Source organism: Crotalus tigris, unplaced genomic scaffold (assembly GCF_016545835.1).
Source record: "Crotalus tigris isolate CLP2741 ecotype Arizona unplaced genomic scaffold, ASM1654583v1 scf7180000017551.9496454, whole genome shotgun sequence".
Lineage (NCBI taxonomy): Eukaryota > Metazoa > Chordata > Lepidosauria > Squamata > Viperidae > Crotalus > Crotalus tigris.
In genome coordinates this window covers 7,357,615-7,374,293 of record NW_024096469.1, presented here as the reverse complement: position 1 = coordinate 7,374,293, position 16,679 = coordinate 7,357,615, and the positions used below count along the sequence as shown (strand labels likewise).

The window sequence follows — 16,679 nt, the reverse complement described above, 5'->3', positions numbered from 1 at the left end:
AGTTACCAATTCAATTAATATTTCTTTTTTGCCTGGCTCTGCCCCTTTTTTAAAATGTGGTTTTTATGAATATTTATATCTGTCACATGACAGCTAGCATGGTGCCGAAGTTAAGATGCTAGACTGGCACCAAGAAGACCCAGGTTCAAGCATACCCTCAGCCGTTGAAGCTCACTAGGTGATTTTGGGCTAGTCCATCTCTCCAATACCTACTTCACAGGGAAAACTGATAAAATTTATAGACAAGTAACTATTTGAGCAATTCATGTCAAATCACTAAATGCACTAAAGTCAAATTACATACCCCTGACACTCTGAAAACATCTCTCTGAAGCACTTGGTTTCATTTACATCTGCTGGTGATTTCTCCAGACAAAGAAGCATGCATAACTGTTCCAATTGCTTTTCGGGCAGTTGAAGATTGTAATCTTTTACTAATGTAAGGGTGATCAATGCTAGACCTAGTTTATCCCACATCGAAGTGTTTTGTTTGAGGATGTTACTTGATTGTTCTATCAAGTAATTCATAATCAAATCTTGCAACTTTAAAAGGGAAGGAGGGAGAGAAAGAGAGAGAGAAAGAATTGCATGTTTAACCATATATCATATTAAGGCATAAGCTATAGCTAAAAAACAAAACATTTAGGTGCATTCATTGTCCTGAACCTAACCCAAAGAAAACACATTATACATTAGACTTAAAAAGGCCAAGAAATTGGTTTAGCGTAAGCTATTAACCTGTGCAACAGTTCTCTGTTTCTGAAATAGTGATTATGCAGAGGTGTTAGATCAAAAAATGATCAGACTCAGGTGTCCAATTGATTTAAATGATTTCCTGGATGTATTGTGCAATTTGCCACCTCATCTGACTGCAATATTATCAAATCCTATTATGCTCTATGGCAGGGTTGTTCAACCTTTTCACCCATTGTACCACTTTTAGGATATGGCAATATCCGAGTACCACCAGTCGCCTAGCAAGGTGTCAAAAATTTGATGACCCCCCCCCCAAAAAAAGGAAAAAAGTGATGAAGTACAGGTAGTCCTCGACTTATACCAGTTCACTTAGTGACTGTTCGAAGTTATAATAGCACTGAAAAAAGTGCCCCCCAAGGCACAGCCAAGCAAGACACCTGCCTGCCCGCCCAGCTGCGCTCTTCCTCCTGTCCGAGGTTTTCACTGTTGTAAGCATTTCTGTTGAGGATTGGCAGCGGGGGTGGGGTGGGGAGGGTGTTTGGTTTTTATTCCCCCCCGTCTGCTGGGTGGTTGCAGCAGGTTTTGGTCACTTCACATGACCCTCGGATACTGTGACCGTCATAAATATGAATCGGTTGCCAAGCATCTGAATGTAAATCACAAGAGCCTGGAGATGCTGATACATTCCAGCTGATCGGTGCTTCTTCTGGGCTCAGCAGAAGTGCCAGGATCAGTGCTGCTTTCCAGCTGATTGGTGCTTCTTCTGGGCTCAGCAGAAGCGCCAGGATCAATGCTGCTTTCCAGCTGATTGGTGCTTCTTCAGGGCTCAACAGAAGCACCAAGATCAACGCCGAACTCCAGCTGGAGCTTGGCACTGATCCTGGCGCTTCCACTGGGCCCTGACAGCCCCGAAGAAGCGCTGATCCTGGCGCTTCTGCTGAGCCCTGACAGCCCTGCAGCTCCAGCCATCTCTCGCTCAGGCTTGTGCAGTGCTGCCACCGGTTCAGTTCATTCCTCTCCCCCACTACCACTTTTTTAGGATGGTCGCGTACCACCTGCCAGGTGTCAATGTACCACAGGTGGTACCCATACCACTGGTTGAAAAGCCCTGCTCTATGGAATATGAAAAGGCTAAGGGAGTAGAATCTAAGCTGCTATCAGTCTTCCAGTATTAATACAAAGATAAGAAAATGAGAATAATGAAGCAAAAGGGATGACAGAGCACAAATGAAAGAAACCTTGGGAAATTATGCACTGGGGTCTACTTCTAATCATAGAAGAAGAGGAACTGAACAGTGCTTGCTTGCTTTTATTGCATCTGTTGAAAGTAATTCAGTACCTTCTTGGCTGGGATACTAAAAAGGAGGAAAAAACAGTAGCTTAGAGCAGAGTTCCCTAAATTTTTTGACTTTGTGAACTGGCAAGGTGGGGAGAGAATGGTTCAATGTGCACCCACCACTTCCGCGGCCCAGTTCTGAAAGGCTCAGAGGAAGCAATTTTTACCATTTGTGTAATTAAGGTCAATCACATCTTCCTTAGATTGGGCATCAGCATTGGGACATATGAGAATATGTAATGTCTACACCCATTTGTTCCATTAATTTAAAATTCTTTCAGTTTGTGTATGCTGAGAGCATGGTTCACAGTAGAGGATCAGGGTTATCATCTATTTAAAAACATTTTGCGACTGATTAAATCAGCCAAAATGTGACTGGCTTTATAGTTAAGGGAAGTGATCCATGCAGATGTGTAGGTGGGAAATGCCCAATACTAGAAATTCTTTTATTTGAATTTCAAGATCTATAATGCTGCAATCTCTGACTTTATTTAATATCTATATGAAACTGCTAAGAGAGGAAATATAAGCATTGAAATAGGGTGGCCATCAGCTTTCTCCTTACCATTTTACTCTAAAGAAATAATCAGTATCAGTATTGAATACTGACAAGGGGTTAATAATGGAATAGATTAGACTGACCATAACTCAGGGAAGTTCAAAATACACAATGAGCCATAGGAAACATATCTCAGAAACTGGGATCTTATTATAGGCTCCTTGCTGATCCTCAACTCTTATTAGATTTATAGGTGGTAACTATGGAAAGGAATGTATTTGGTCAATTATGTCCACTGTGTCAGCTATAATTTATTTATTTACTAAATTTGTAATTGCTCCTGAGCTGGCTAGATTTACCCATTATCCATGCATCACAATTTAAGTTATTTTCTACATTTAAAAGGTTCAATTATTTCAAAATGTGACCACTATAACATCAGAATCAGTCTTTTTAATTAAGCATTTTTTTAAAAAAAGGGTAAAGGAAAAAAGCCCAAAAAATATTTTAAAAGGGGAGAGGGAGAGAAAGCAAGAAAAATAAATTAGAAGATAGATAAATAATTTATAGGCATCATAAATTTACAATATTCCAACAACTGCTTCAAAGAGATGAATATTATTCTAAAAATTATCAGTCCTTTTTGAAATCCCATATATGAATATCAACACAAATAATCAATATACTATAATGCATAAAATTGAGAATTGCAATAGTTTCTATAGAAACAATTAAAAATCCTATTAAGAGAAACTCCAACTTCATAGGTCTATATCAGTGGTTCTCAACCTTTTCAATGCCACGACCCCCCTAACCGGTTGTAAGTCGAGGACTACTCAACTGGTGCAGCGCGGTTTGCAGAATGGGACTTTTGGCGGGCTCAGCAGGGCAGAGACAGCCTGGACAATTCCTATTGGCTTTTGAAAGCCAATAGAATTAGACTCTATTCAAGAGAGTCTATTCTATTGGCTTTCAAAAGCCAATAGAATAAAAGGGAGTAGCACAGCTAAGGAAAAGGGGAAAAAATGGCGGACTGCGTTGTTTGGCGACCCCCGTGAAATGATCGTTTGACCCCAAATGGGGTCCCGACCCACAGGTTGAGAACCACTGGTCTATATAGAGAACTATAATCCAGAAAGGGTTTCCCAATTGAATTAAATCCTGCATCAGTTTCACTTTTGAAATACAAGTTATTTTAAACATCAGAGCATATGCTTGATATCAGAACGTTTCATTTCATTCATGCAATGACTTAAGTCCATATTCTGTCTTTTTTGAGCATCTTGAACTCAGTACTCACCCCAGTTTAATTACTTAGCTGCATCATTTTATTTCAAGGACACTGTAACAATGAACACTTTGCTCAGCACAGTCAAGATGTTACAAACTCTTGGGTACAAGGTTCTACTTGGATGTATAATAAAGAGAAAATAATACCTGCTGTTCTCCAAATTGTAGCTCTTTCCATTCTTTTCGACATCCTTCATGTAGCATTATCCTTTTATTTACACAGTAAAATTGTTGGAACTGCTGGAAAAAGCTTTTGATGTTAATCCGACTCCACGTTTTAAGAATACTGAAGAGGCTGTCCAGCATTATTCTTGCGGCTATACATTTCCCTTCCACAGCATCCTTTTCCTCATCTTTCCTAAATGGAATTTGATTCTTAAATTTCTTCCACCAACTATCCTCAGGTTTAGTGCATATTATGTCATCATACTGATGCCAATCTGTTAAAAAAAACACTGTATTATTAAAGTTCTGAAATGGAAGATACAGCTAGCTTTGCATGCTAATGCAACCGCATGATGCAATTTTCATGGACACCCTGCTTCGTTATGGTCTCCTTCCATAGTCAAACCACGCAGATACACAGAAATGGTCATTTTCTTCCAACTCCTGTAGAAGGTATTTCTGAGCTATATTCCATCCATATTAATTTAAACTGTTTACTGCTAGGATGTGTTTTGAAATACAGCACTACACAATGATAAATAAATGTGCAATTTTTATCTTTAGCAAATATGAGAGTAAGTAAATTGCTTAATCCAAAAGTAATGAGCTTTGGTGACTATCAGCTTCTTAATACAGTTTCTTGACTTACAACCACAACTGAGCCCGACATTTCCGTTGTTGTGCAAAGCAATTGTTAAGTGAGTCATGTCCCATTTTAGGACCTTTTTGCCACATTTGTTAAGCAAATCAATGCATGTGTTAAGTGAATCACTGCAGTTGTTAAGCAAAGCTAGCTTTCCCCATTGACTCTGCTTGTGAGAGGTTGATGGGAAGCTCACAAATGATGATTACATGATCCTGGGATGGTGCAACTTTCATAAATATATGCCAGTTGCCAAGCACCCAAATTTGAATCATGTGATCATGGGGATGCTGCAATGGTCATAAATGTGAGAACTAGTCATAAGTCACTTTTTCAATGCTGCTGTAGCTTGGAACGGTCACTAAATGAATAGTTGTAAGTCAAGGACTACCTGTAACAATAATGATCATCAGAGACCACCAGCTTCCTGAACAATGGCACATGATCCATTTATTTTATAAATATCCTCTGTTGGGACAAGAACAGAATTTTCTTTTGGTATTGATACCAGAGATATCTAAACAACAGATTGTCTTCTACTGTGTTATTATTCCAGAAATCCAGGAACTATATTTTAATTTTAAATGTGTTGGAGTACAGCTCTTTCCAGAAGGATCAAGCTCAGATACAATGGCCAACTTAACAGAATAAAATAAAGTCTGCTCTTTCATAAATACAATCTGAAATTGGACCAGTACCACCTGGAAGATAAAACATCACATTTGGGCTTGGCTAGATAGTGAAGAGATTGGATTACCAGTCATATATGTCTCCAGCACACCAAACTAGAACACTTTCTTCTTTTTTTAAAGCCCACTTACTATTCGTTCAAAAAAATGACATCAACTTTCCCTTATCACAATAACTAAAGAATTATATTAAAAAGAAAATTAGGGAAACAAATGACTAAGATCTGATGTAATCCTCCAAAATGATAAATTCAATGACAGAGTTGAAAGGGACTATAAGGATCATAAAGCACATCAAATAGCTCAGTGCAAAATCCTCTGGGGCACCTCTGAAAGATGATTACAGGTAAATCCTCGACTTACAACAGTCCATTTAGTGATCGTTCAAAGTTACAATACACTGAAAAAAGTGACTTATGATAGTTTTTCAGTCATGGCCGCTGCAGCATCCCCATGGTCATGTGATCAAAATTCAGACACTTGGCAACTGACTCATACTTATGATGGTTGCAGTGTCCCAGGGTCATGTGATCACCTTTTGTGACCTTCTGACAAGCAAAATCAATGGGGAAGCCAAATTCACTGAACAACTGTGTTACTAACTTAACAACTGTGGCAAGAAAGATTATACAATGGGGCAAAACTCACTTAACAAATGTCTTCTTAGCAACAGAAATGTTGGGCTAAGTGATAATACTACAGCTACACTATATGGGTAAATATACCCAGGCATTCGACAGCACTGTGAGAATTAGGTGTTCAGCAGATTTGATGGCACAAGGGAAAAAAAATCTTTCCCTATGTCTAATTGTTTTGGCATGCAATACCCTGTAATGGAGTCCCGAGAGGAGGAGCTGAAACAGTTTATGTCCAGGATGTGAGGGGTCTATAGATATGTTCTCAGCCCTCCTTCTGACCAATGCAATATACAGGTCTTCTATGGAAGGCAGCTTCTTTGCAATTGTTCTTTCTGCAGTCTTAACTACCATTGGAGTCAGTACCTGTCCTGTTTGGCTGCTGTAACAAACTAGACAGTTATAGAAATACAGATGACAGGCTCAATAATTCCTCTGTAAAACTGTATCAACAGCTCCTGGGGCAGTCTGAACTTCCTGAGTTAACGCAGGAAGAACATTCTTTGTTGTGCTTTTTTAATGATGGTTCTAGTATTAAGTATCAATTTCAAGTCCTGGGAGATTATAGAACCCCAAAACCTGAAGGACTCTACTGCAGATACCAAAAACCTGAAGGACTCTACTGCAGATATATTAAGAGGTGGATAGAACAGAAACTGTTCTGTTTCGTATTTTGAATTCTTGTTTTCTTGGATGCTACAAAATCTAAGTTTCTTTAATATAACACTGGGAAGACTGTAATACAAGGAGCAGTTTCTTACCTGTACCACTTATTGATTTTGATGATAAATACAAGGAGCGATTTACATGGAGTCCTTCTGAAGCAGGTTTGTAAATGAATTCATACAACAGTTCTTTGTCACATTTAACAACATATTTATAAGAAATTTCTTTATCCAAGTTTTCCTTAGAAATTATGGTGTGGCCTTCAATCAGGTATCCATGATCTCCAAGATCTCTAGTATTTAAAAAATTGTATTTTAGCAACAGAGCAGAGTAAAAACAAGGAAGCAATTTGTTGTTGAAATAAAAGTTTACAGGCATACCAAATCATTAATATTGTCCCTGAAACTGGAATGGTCTTACATTTCTTATTACATACATTAGCAATAAAAGTAAAATGCAATACAGGTAGTCCTTGACTTACAATCATTCCTTTAGTTACTATTCAAAGTTACAATGGCACTGAAAAGAGTGACTTACAAATGGTCTTCACATTTACAACCGATACAGCATCCCCACATTCATCTAACAAAATTTGGGTGCTTGGCAACCAGCATATAGTATCCCAGGGTCACATGATCATCATTTATGACCTTTCCTGCCGACTTCTGGCAAGCAAAGTTCAATTAATGACTGCATGATTCTTTTAACAGCTGCAGTGATCCATTTAACCATGGCAAAAAGGACATAAAATTGGGTGTGACTCACTGCCTCACTTAACAATCAAAATTCTAATCTCAGTTGTGGCCATAAGGCAAGGACTACCTGTACTAAATTTTCCTTTTCACTTTCAAAAGTAACAGGCCTTCATAAATCTCCATCAATAAGTACAGGTAGTCTCGAGTTACAAGTGTAATGGAGCCTGCCCATTCCACTCGTAACTCGAAAACTCGTAGAGTGAATCTCGTTCGAGGTACAAGATCACTCCCTTGCTCGTTAAAACGTACATGGCTCGTTAAGCGAACATGAGGTATCTCAGGGTGGGGAAGGCCATGAAGGGCCTAGTGCTGGAACAGACTCCAAAGGACTCCCCAACCGACTAAGATACCGCATGCTTCCCCCTTCCTTCCTGCCACACCGGACTCACCTGGAAAAGATCTGTCTCCTCTCTACCACTATCCTGCTGTCGTCCAAATTTGAGGCTTGGGAACGCTTCCATGCACCTCCTGTGGTGTGATCCGGACTCCGGAGGCATTTCCCAGGCTGCTGCTGCCCGGATTTGAGGCCAGGGAACGCTTCCGCGCACTCCCATGGCCCGATCTGTGCTCTGGAAGCCTTTTCCAGGCACGATCAGGCCACAGGGGTGCATGGAAGACTTCCCTGGCCTCAAATCCGGGCAGACATGGCCTGCAAAAGGGCTCCGGAGCCCCGATCCAGCCTCCAGAGGCATGTGGAAGCATCCCCCAGCTTCAGTTCCATTCTCTGTTGGAGAGAACAGAGGCCTAAAGTACCATGAGATCACGCAAGATCAGTAGCGTGAGATCTCACCCCACTGATCTCGCATGATCTTACATTAATTTAGGCCTCTAGTTTCTGTGAATGCACTGAAGGCCTGAAACAGCCAAGAAAGCTAAGGTTCTCGATCTTCTCAGGGTGAGTATTGAAGGCCTGGTGCTTAGGGAGGCCCAGGGCAGGGGTGGGGAGAGAGGGAATAACCAGGGTGAATGTTGCAGAGCCACTTCAGTCGCTCGTGAGGCCAAATGACTGTCGAGGTGCTGCAATATTCATAACTTTGGGACATGCTCGTAAGCACTAGGGGGCGCTCATCATGTAACTTTGAACAAGCGTTAAGTGAACACTCGTAACTCAGGGATTACCTGTATAATGAAGGCTGTGGATCTGCCAGAATTTTAAAAAAGCAGAAAATGACCTTTACTAGGACCAGTTGCCATTCTTTGCAGACCATATAAGTGCAGCGCTCTGGGATGTAATACCCCCTTTTCTCTACTGAAATATTAGTAGTAATAGCTTCCCTTTGCATTTTTAAAGTGCTAAGGACATAAATAACACAATATAGCATTTCTTCATTCTAAAATACTTACAATCTCACAGTTTGTACAAAGAAGTGCTAATAAAGGGGAATATGTGTAGCTCAGGGTTGAAATGAGGGATCCTTGGTGCTCTCTGAGCTTCCTTGATTCCTTGCCCATGTTTCATTACTCAAGCTAATTGGGTAATAAAAGAAGTGCCTTTGCCCTCCCTTTATGAATCCCATCATTCATGAATAACTGCCAATAAAAACACAAGTATCTAGATTTTCTCTAATTACCTTTCCCCTGTAATATAAATATACTATATGCACCTGTCCCAAGGTAACTTTGCTGAAATACAAACATAAGCATGCACACATTCAGAAAGAGCTAAATTCTAACCTCAAAAAAGAAGGCTAAATGCCTTGCACATAACTGAGATATTAATGAAAGCCGTTTAATTCAGAACTGAGAATATGCTATATCATACCAACATATACTTACTGGGTACACTTCAGCTCACATACAGGATCTTTCCAATTAATATAATCAGAAATCCCCCCTGCCATAATGAACACTTTATCCTTCTCAGGATTCATCTTGAAGTCCTTAGATAGAATAGCATGGAAATAAACCGTAATATTCTCCGTAGGTGTGTGACTGCAAGAAAGAATAAGAAAATAGAAGATGGCTCCATATTAATACTACTTAATTATGATACATAAAACTTCTAGCAAACATATTATATACACACATGCACACACGTACACACGTACACACACACACACACACACACACACACACTATATACATACATATGTACATACGTACATGTTTCTCCAAAAGACCTACCGCAAAAATAAGTCCTAGCTTGATTGGGGGGGGCTAATATAAACCCTACTCCAAAAATAACCCCTAGTTTTGGAGTGAGATGCATGCCTAAAAATCTGTTCTATCCCAGCCTATTACCGTCCTTGTTAACTGCACCAAACCCCTGCTGATACAATAGGCTGGAGACTTTCAGACAAAACAAACCTCTTTTAATATGGGTGACAAACCTGTCAAATAGTCCAAAACATAAACAGCAAAACTCAAGTCCAAAGGAAACACGATGCAAACACACGAGAAGTCACAAGCAAGACGAACAGACCAGGATTCCAAGAAGCACTTTGCAAATGGTTGCCTTCAGCAACCAGCACCGCCCACACCTCCCCCTTTTATACAGCAGTCCCAAGGCGTTGCCTCTCATTGCCTTCTCCTTTTACTTTGGAGTAGCCGCATTGACTGCTGTTGATTTCCTCTCGCTAATTGATGACGTCTGCGAGCATCAATTAGCAAGTCCATCAGATGTGAGTCTTCTGAATCTGACTCATTCTCCTCACACAGCTGAGCTTCATCAGGAACATGACTGGAGGGTCCAGGCTCTGCATCAAACTGTGAGTCCTGTAATTCATCAGAGCCTCCCTCTGCCCTTGATGGCCCCTCAAATGCCTCCTCCACCTCCTCCTCAGATTCCTCAGACTCAGCCGTTGGGAGCACAGGCTGGCACGGAATCACAACAAAATCAAGCTAGGGCAGGGGTGGAGGGGTAGAGCTTCCCCAAGCGCCCTGCACCCACATACCATTGTAGCCTACCTCTCCTTGTCGGCCGACTTCTGCAGCGTCCCATGGCCTGTATTTCCCAGTCAGAGGCCTTTCCAGAAGGCCTCTCACAGTGAAATGCAGGTCAGAGCTATATTCTCAGCTGCGGAAGCATTTCCTTTGGCTGCAGAAGTGAGCCGGCTGGAGCTTCCGGTTTGCCACGTGGCCGCCATGGACACCTGGAAGATGAGCTCAGTCTTCCTTGTCCACTTTTGCATTGCTGGGGGGCCCTGAAAAGGGTCAAAAGTTGCCCTGTAGGGGCAACTACCAAGGAGGGACCCTCGCTGGATCACGGGAGAGTGGTAGCTCTCTTGCTAGAGCCAGTGCAACCCTCCAAACCGGCAAACGAAAGACCGGCCATAGTAATATGGCTCGTCACTAGGCTGCAGACAGCCGAAGTCACACTTTCCTAGGCAACTTTAAAACAGCACAGAAGAGACTGGGTGAGATCTACCTCTCTTAAATCCTAATTATCTTTTGTGCCTGCATAAGCTGCTTAAGTACTTTCCCCCCCCTGTGGATAAGGAAGGGGGATTTCAGCCCTCTTTCTAGAAAAAGGGTGACTGACTACTCAGGGGAGTTTTAAAACATTGAAAAAAAACTTAATTGGATCCCATTGGAATTTTATTTCTTAAAATTTGTGGACTAAAAGACTTTCTATTCTTTATTCTCTATTTTTATTTGCACTGAAGATCTGACTTTTTCTTTATAAAACAAAAGCAAAACTGAAAAGATTAAAATAACTTTGGGGCTCAAAGGACAGCTTCTAATGGTAGGAGCGACATCTTGTGGCTAAACTTGATATTTCAATTTGTTATTGTCTAAAAGAGACTAGACTGACAGCCCAGAAAATAGATTAGACACCTGGAACCTTGAAACATTAGAAGCTCAGCTGTGCTCCTAAATCAGTGGGGGGGGGGACTTTCTTTTTGAAATCTCTGACTGTAAAACTTCTAGGCTAGCACACTATCATGGAAGAAAATCAGGAATACACTTTTTTGATGGAGAAGGATCAGGAGCAAATTCTTTAGATGTTGAAAGAATTTCTCCAAACTCTCATTATAGCTGGTAAAGAAATAAGAGGCTATAGAAAAAAACAAGAAGGCAGCCTGGACTTGTAAACTCAAACTTTAATCACAACTAAAGAATTACCTATACAGAATGCAACAGCAAAGGTGGAACAATTAAATACACAGATAAAGAAAAATCCAGAAAAGAAACAGATAATATGTGAAAAAGAAAAGATTTTCTATATAAACCAGAAGGAAGCTGAGGTTCAAGAAGAACAGATGGAAAAGAAGACAAACAGTTCAAGACAACCACGTTGAGATGGAAAAACAAAGAGAAGATCTCCTAGAACGGCTAGTCCTCTCAAAAAAATGGCAACTGGATGGCATCTGCAACGTCAAATAAAAAAATATAACAATACAAGGAAATCTGTTTGATGATTCAAAAGCACAGACATGGAAGATGATTTGGCAAAGAAAAAAAGCTAGAATAATACTGAAGAAGAATGGGATTTCGGTTTACTTATGAGAATTAAAATGGAATAGACTTAAATAGATAAGATGTATACTTTGAATATGAACTGAGATAAAGGAAATTTTAGCCATTTAAAATTTAGAAGTATAAGTATTGATAATTAAATTTAAATACTGATTTGTCAATGAAGGTCATGTAAAGGTGATTAATATATATATAAGCTAAAGAAAATTGAAGAATGTAATAAATGTGTTTTTATGTAGCATTAAGAATAAAAATAATTAGCTTAAATATAAGATAATAGATACAAAGAGGAGGAGAGAGGAAGTATTAAACATTGAAATAAAAGAAATTTTGGTCATTAATTTAAGACATTTGGAAATTACTAGAAAATAAGAATATTATACTGCATTATTAATTTGTTGATGTAAATGGCAAGAATGTAAATAGATAAGACGTGTATCCTGAACATCAGATTTCGTGAGGAATTGTGATAAAGGGAATTGAGGTCATTTATAATTTGGAAATGAACAATATTAAACATTAAATCTAAATGTTAATGGTAAATCAAAATTGGGAAAAAGTCATTAGGTTTTTGATTGTCAAAAAGATTGAGTGCTAATATAAATAAGATATATATAAACTAAAAACTATTGAAAAAATACAAGAAAGTTGCTTCTATGTGATTATTAGTATAAAAATTGTGTTAATTCAAATATGAGAATATATATTAAGAGGAAAAGAGAGGAAATATTTACTGTATTAGGTTGAGATTTGAACCAATCATATTTGTATGTAATTGGATTATTGTAACTCAGTCGTCACGTTGCTTTTCGACTATGTAGTTGTAATATTAGAAAACCAATAAAATTTATAACAATAATAATAAAAAGAAATGGGCCAGCTGGCTGTTGGTGCCAGAGTTGAGTGGAAAAGACACCCCCGAAAATAAGACCTGGTGCCTCTTTTGGAAGCCAAAAAAACCCCAAACCACTGGGTCTTATTTTCAGGGAAACACATGTATGTATGTATGTATGTATGTATGTAACCTGAAATAAAACACCTCCTCAAAGGGTGCACAAATTTTCAAAACTACTGCTGAAAATATAGTGTAATAAACACACTATCAAAATACAGTAACAAATTAAAGAAGCAGTAGCTTGATACAGTAGTGATAGCCACTATGAGCTCTCCAAAACTGAAGTTAATAAAATTATCTTTAGCATGCACTTAGCTTGTAGTAAAATTGATACAGCCTTTATTTCATTTGAAAGAGGAAAACACAAAAGTAAAACTCTCTGCTTGACCTTGAAAAAGGAAGTAGCTTTAGCCCTGCTTAGAATTTGAATGGGAGACTACAAGGCAATCCCAGGACTATAAGTTATACTAAGAAGTTGAAAAGTGACACAGAAAGTTGAAGCAACGAGTCACTTTTATATTGTTGCCAAAAGAAAACCTTATGAATTGTCCAGATGATCACTAGAAGCTGGCTTGATTCAAAGGACATTTTAGTCTCGTGTACATCACTGAATGGGAACGACTGGCCTGCAAATCAGGGCTGTATGTGGACCTTTAGATCTCGTTGTTGTGGGGCAGCAGAATCCATTATTTCCAAAGAAAGCTTTTTAATCAAAAAAGTGAAATGTTGGAGGCTGCTATATCTGCTGCCAGGAAATTCACTTGTGCAAGGCCATCACCAGGAGACAAAATATTCTCTCTGAAGCCAAATGCAATTGATGGAGTTTAAAATTTCAGTTATCAGCATAGAGCAGTGGTGGCGAATCTATGGCACAGGTGCCAGAGGCGGCACTCAGAGCCCTCTCTGTGGGCACGCACGCTGTCGCCCTAGTCCTAGGCCTTCAGCTGGGTTTTATAAAACCTTTTTGCTTTAGGCCTCCGCTGCTGTGTACAAAAAAAAAAGGTTCAATCAATCAGTCAATTTCAACTTCTCATGGGAAAAAAAAATCTTGCAAAATTGGAATTGATTGATTGAACTTTTTAGTTCCACCCAGTCTGCTGTTACCACCATAGCCATGCCCACCCAATGGGCCACATCCACCCGGCACCCGACGATGCATAAGTGGGTTTTGGGTTGCAATTTGGGCACTCAGTCTCTAAAAGGTTCGCCATCACTGGCAAAAGCATTTTTCCTTTCAAGAATCAGGTGATACTATTCCCAAATGTTTGGTTCAGCTTCTGATTTCAAATAAAACAAAGCATTGAAAAGCACAATGTCCATGAAAACAGGACTTCATTTGCAAGCTATCCCAAACAGGGTTCCCAAATGAAAGCACCATCAAAACATCCCTTGTAGAAATTGGGTTTCTTCCATGTCTTCCAGATGTTGAATTGCCCCCACCTTAGACCAGCAAGGTTGGAAGTCCAACTTCGCTGGAAGACACCAGGTTAAGAAAGACCAATATTTTCCTTTGGGAGAATAGCCTCACCTACATTATCAAGAGCGCACCTGTATTTGGTAAGAGCTTAAATCACAAAGAAAGGTAGACACGGATATTTAGCTGCATTCATGATTTCCTTACAATGGGAGGGAAGAAAGAATAATCAAAAGCACTATAAGTTTACACAGACGCACACAAAAATAAAAATTAAGCAATCAAATATAGGTTAAGCATATTGGAATTGCTTTCAAATAGGGGGATATTTTTGATCAAGCCTGTTAGAAACTGTATTGTTTCCACTGCTGCATATTAGAAAAGTCTATGAAGGAAGAATCATAATGTTAAAGTTCTACTAAATCTGAAACTTCCAATTCATCTGAATAAGGATAAAAAAGAAAATAGGCTTTTGTGGAATTGTGTTACAACTATTATTAGACTATTATATTAAATGTCAACACATGTATGTATGTATGTATGTATGTATGTATGTATGTATGTAAGTCAGTCCTGGAGCACCGGTCAGTCCTGGAGGAGATCAGTCCCGACTGCTCTTTAGAAGGCCAGATCCTGAAGTTGAAACTCAAATACTTTGGCCACCTAATGAGAAGGAAGGACTCACTGGAAAAGGGCCTAATGCTGGGAAAGATTGAGGGCAATAGAAGGGGACGACAGAGAATGAGGTGGCTGGATGGAGTCACTGAAGCAGTAGGCATGAACTTAAATGGACTCCAGAAGATGGTAGAGGACAGGAAGACCTGGAGGTACGTTGCGATGGACACGACTTCGCAATTAACAACAACAATGTATGTACTGTGTGTCAATGGCAAATAATTACACCGTACTTTTGTTTGACAGCAGGGACTTCATGATTCCTCTCTTCCGCACTGGCTTCATTTCTTGTCTGAGGCCTTTGATTTCCAGCAGCAGCAGAATCTCTCCTTTTTTCCCCAGACTCTTCCACTGGAGTGCATATTGTTTGTCCCTTTTCAGAGACATATGCCTGTTGGGCCGCATTTACCTTTGCTTTCTGTAATAAAGGCATATCAGATATACAAAAGCAAGCATTAGAAAGTGTCCATGCAAATAAATCAGTGAGTAGCCTAGAAGGGTTTTTGCTAAACTGCTGTGCAACAATTACTTAGGATAACAAAAAAGGGGGGAGCAGGTTGCCAGCCAAGAGTTGCCAGCCTTTTGGGAGAGCAGAACCCCCTCTATGGAGCGGAGAAAGGTGGGACTGTGAGTTGCAGAGGCGGCGCAGAGGCCAATCGCGGGCTCAGAGCAGACATGAGCGAGGCAACTGTGCAGGGTAGGTTAAGCAGGTAGGTTGCCTCCTGTCCCCTGTGGCGTTTGCCGCCATTACTAATGCTGCTGCCCTCGGCACACGAGGCCGAGGCAAGGCAGCTCTCCTGCCCCCCCGCGCCTTTCACCACCATTGCTGCTGCCACCCTTGGTGCAGAAGGCCGAGGCAAGGCAGCTCCCCCGCCCCCACCCTCCACGCCTTTTGCTGCCATTGCTGCTACTGCTGCCCTCACCGCCCAAGGCTGAGGCAAGGCAGCTTAAGCAGGCAGTCCACCCCCCGCCCTCTGCTGCCAATGCCATTGTTGCCCGTGCCGGCCCTCGTCATCCTCCTCCCCTATGTGGCCAGCCAATGAAACTTACCGCTGTCGACTCGGGCTCACTCACTCGCTGTCCGCTCTGACTCATGCTTGCTCGCTCGCTGTCTGCAGCAAATGCTGCTTCTGCCGAAAGTTGCTCCTTTTATAGCCTCTCGCTTATTCCCAGACTGCACATGCGCAGAGAGCTATAGGTTTGCCACCACGGAACCATGCAATTCACTATATGGAAAAGTCTTCTTCTTGTTCCTTTTCCTGCTCTTCTATAAGATGGAAAGAAAAACAGGGTACTTAAAAATGGAAAATCAGATTTTAGTGCATCACAAATAATTCAAATAACTAAAATTATCCCTTTCCCATTAAATACAATAGAAACTTCTAGATTTTCAGCATTTCATCATACTATTAGCTGTATTTTTCTACTGGACTTTTAAAATCAAAATTATAAGAGACTGGAGTATCAAAGCTTGTCTCCCTTCTTGTGAGATTTCAAATGATTGTAAACTTTGCTAGTTTGCCTACAGTTTGTTACAAAGAAAATTTAACTGCATTCTACCCCAAGCAAGCCATGCAATAAAAGAGTAGCAAGGACTAAGAGTAGGGGGGGGGGAATGAACAAAATGTGGCCAATGCGGCTGCTGAGGACACTTGGAAGGCGAGCTCCATCTTCCACGTCCGGTTTCCCACCACTGTAGGGCCGACGAGAAGGAGGGGACCCCTGCTTGATCGTGGGAGGATGGCAGCCCTTCTGCTCGATCCGGGGCAGCCCTCCAAACTGGCAGAGGAAAAACCAGTAATATGGCCCGTTGTGATGACCCAGGGTCACGAACGGAGGCAAAGCAATCAGCTGGCAAGAGCAATAGTCTTTTTAATCACTGCCAATGTTCCCCCCAAAGCC

At 40.5% G+C, this 16,679-nt stretch overlaps 1 protein-coding gene across 1 annotated transcript in view; it reads right to left on the bottom strand.

The window, feature by feature from the left end:
- Positions 1–16,040, bottom strand: part of LOC120309132 (E3 ubiquitin-protein ligase RNF213-like) — a 117,936-nt gene extending 101,896 nt beyond the window's left edge. Inside the window, exons 1-6 of the mRNA XM_039346031.1 lie at positions 15,828–16,040; positions 15,011–15,195; positions 9,151–9,306; positions 6,715–6,911; positions 3,969–4,261; positions 305–543 (exon numbers count right to left, since the gene is read on the bottom strand). Coding sequence (XP_039201965.1) covers positions 305–543; positions 3,969–4,261; positions 6,715–6,911; positions 9,151–9,306; positions 15,011–15,195; positions 15,828–15,872 — 1,115 coding nt within the window. The 5' untranslated portion in view covers positions 15,873–16,040. The remainder of the gene's footprint in view (positions 1–304; positions 544–3,968; positions 4,262–6,714; positions 6,912–9,150; positions 9,307–15,010; positions 15,196–15,827) is intronic.
- Positions 16,041–16,679: the final 639 nt, after the last annotated feature.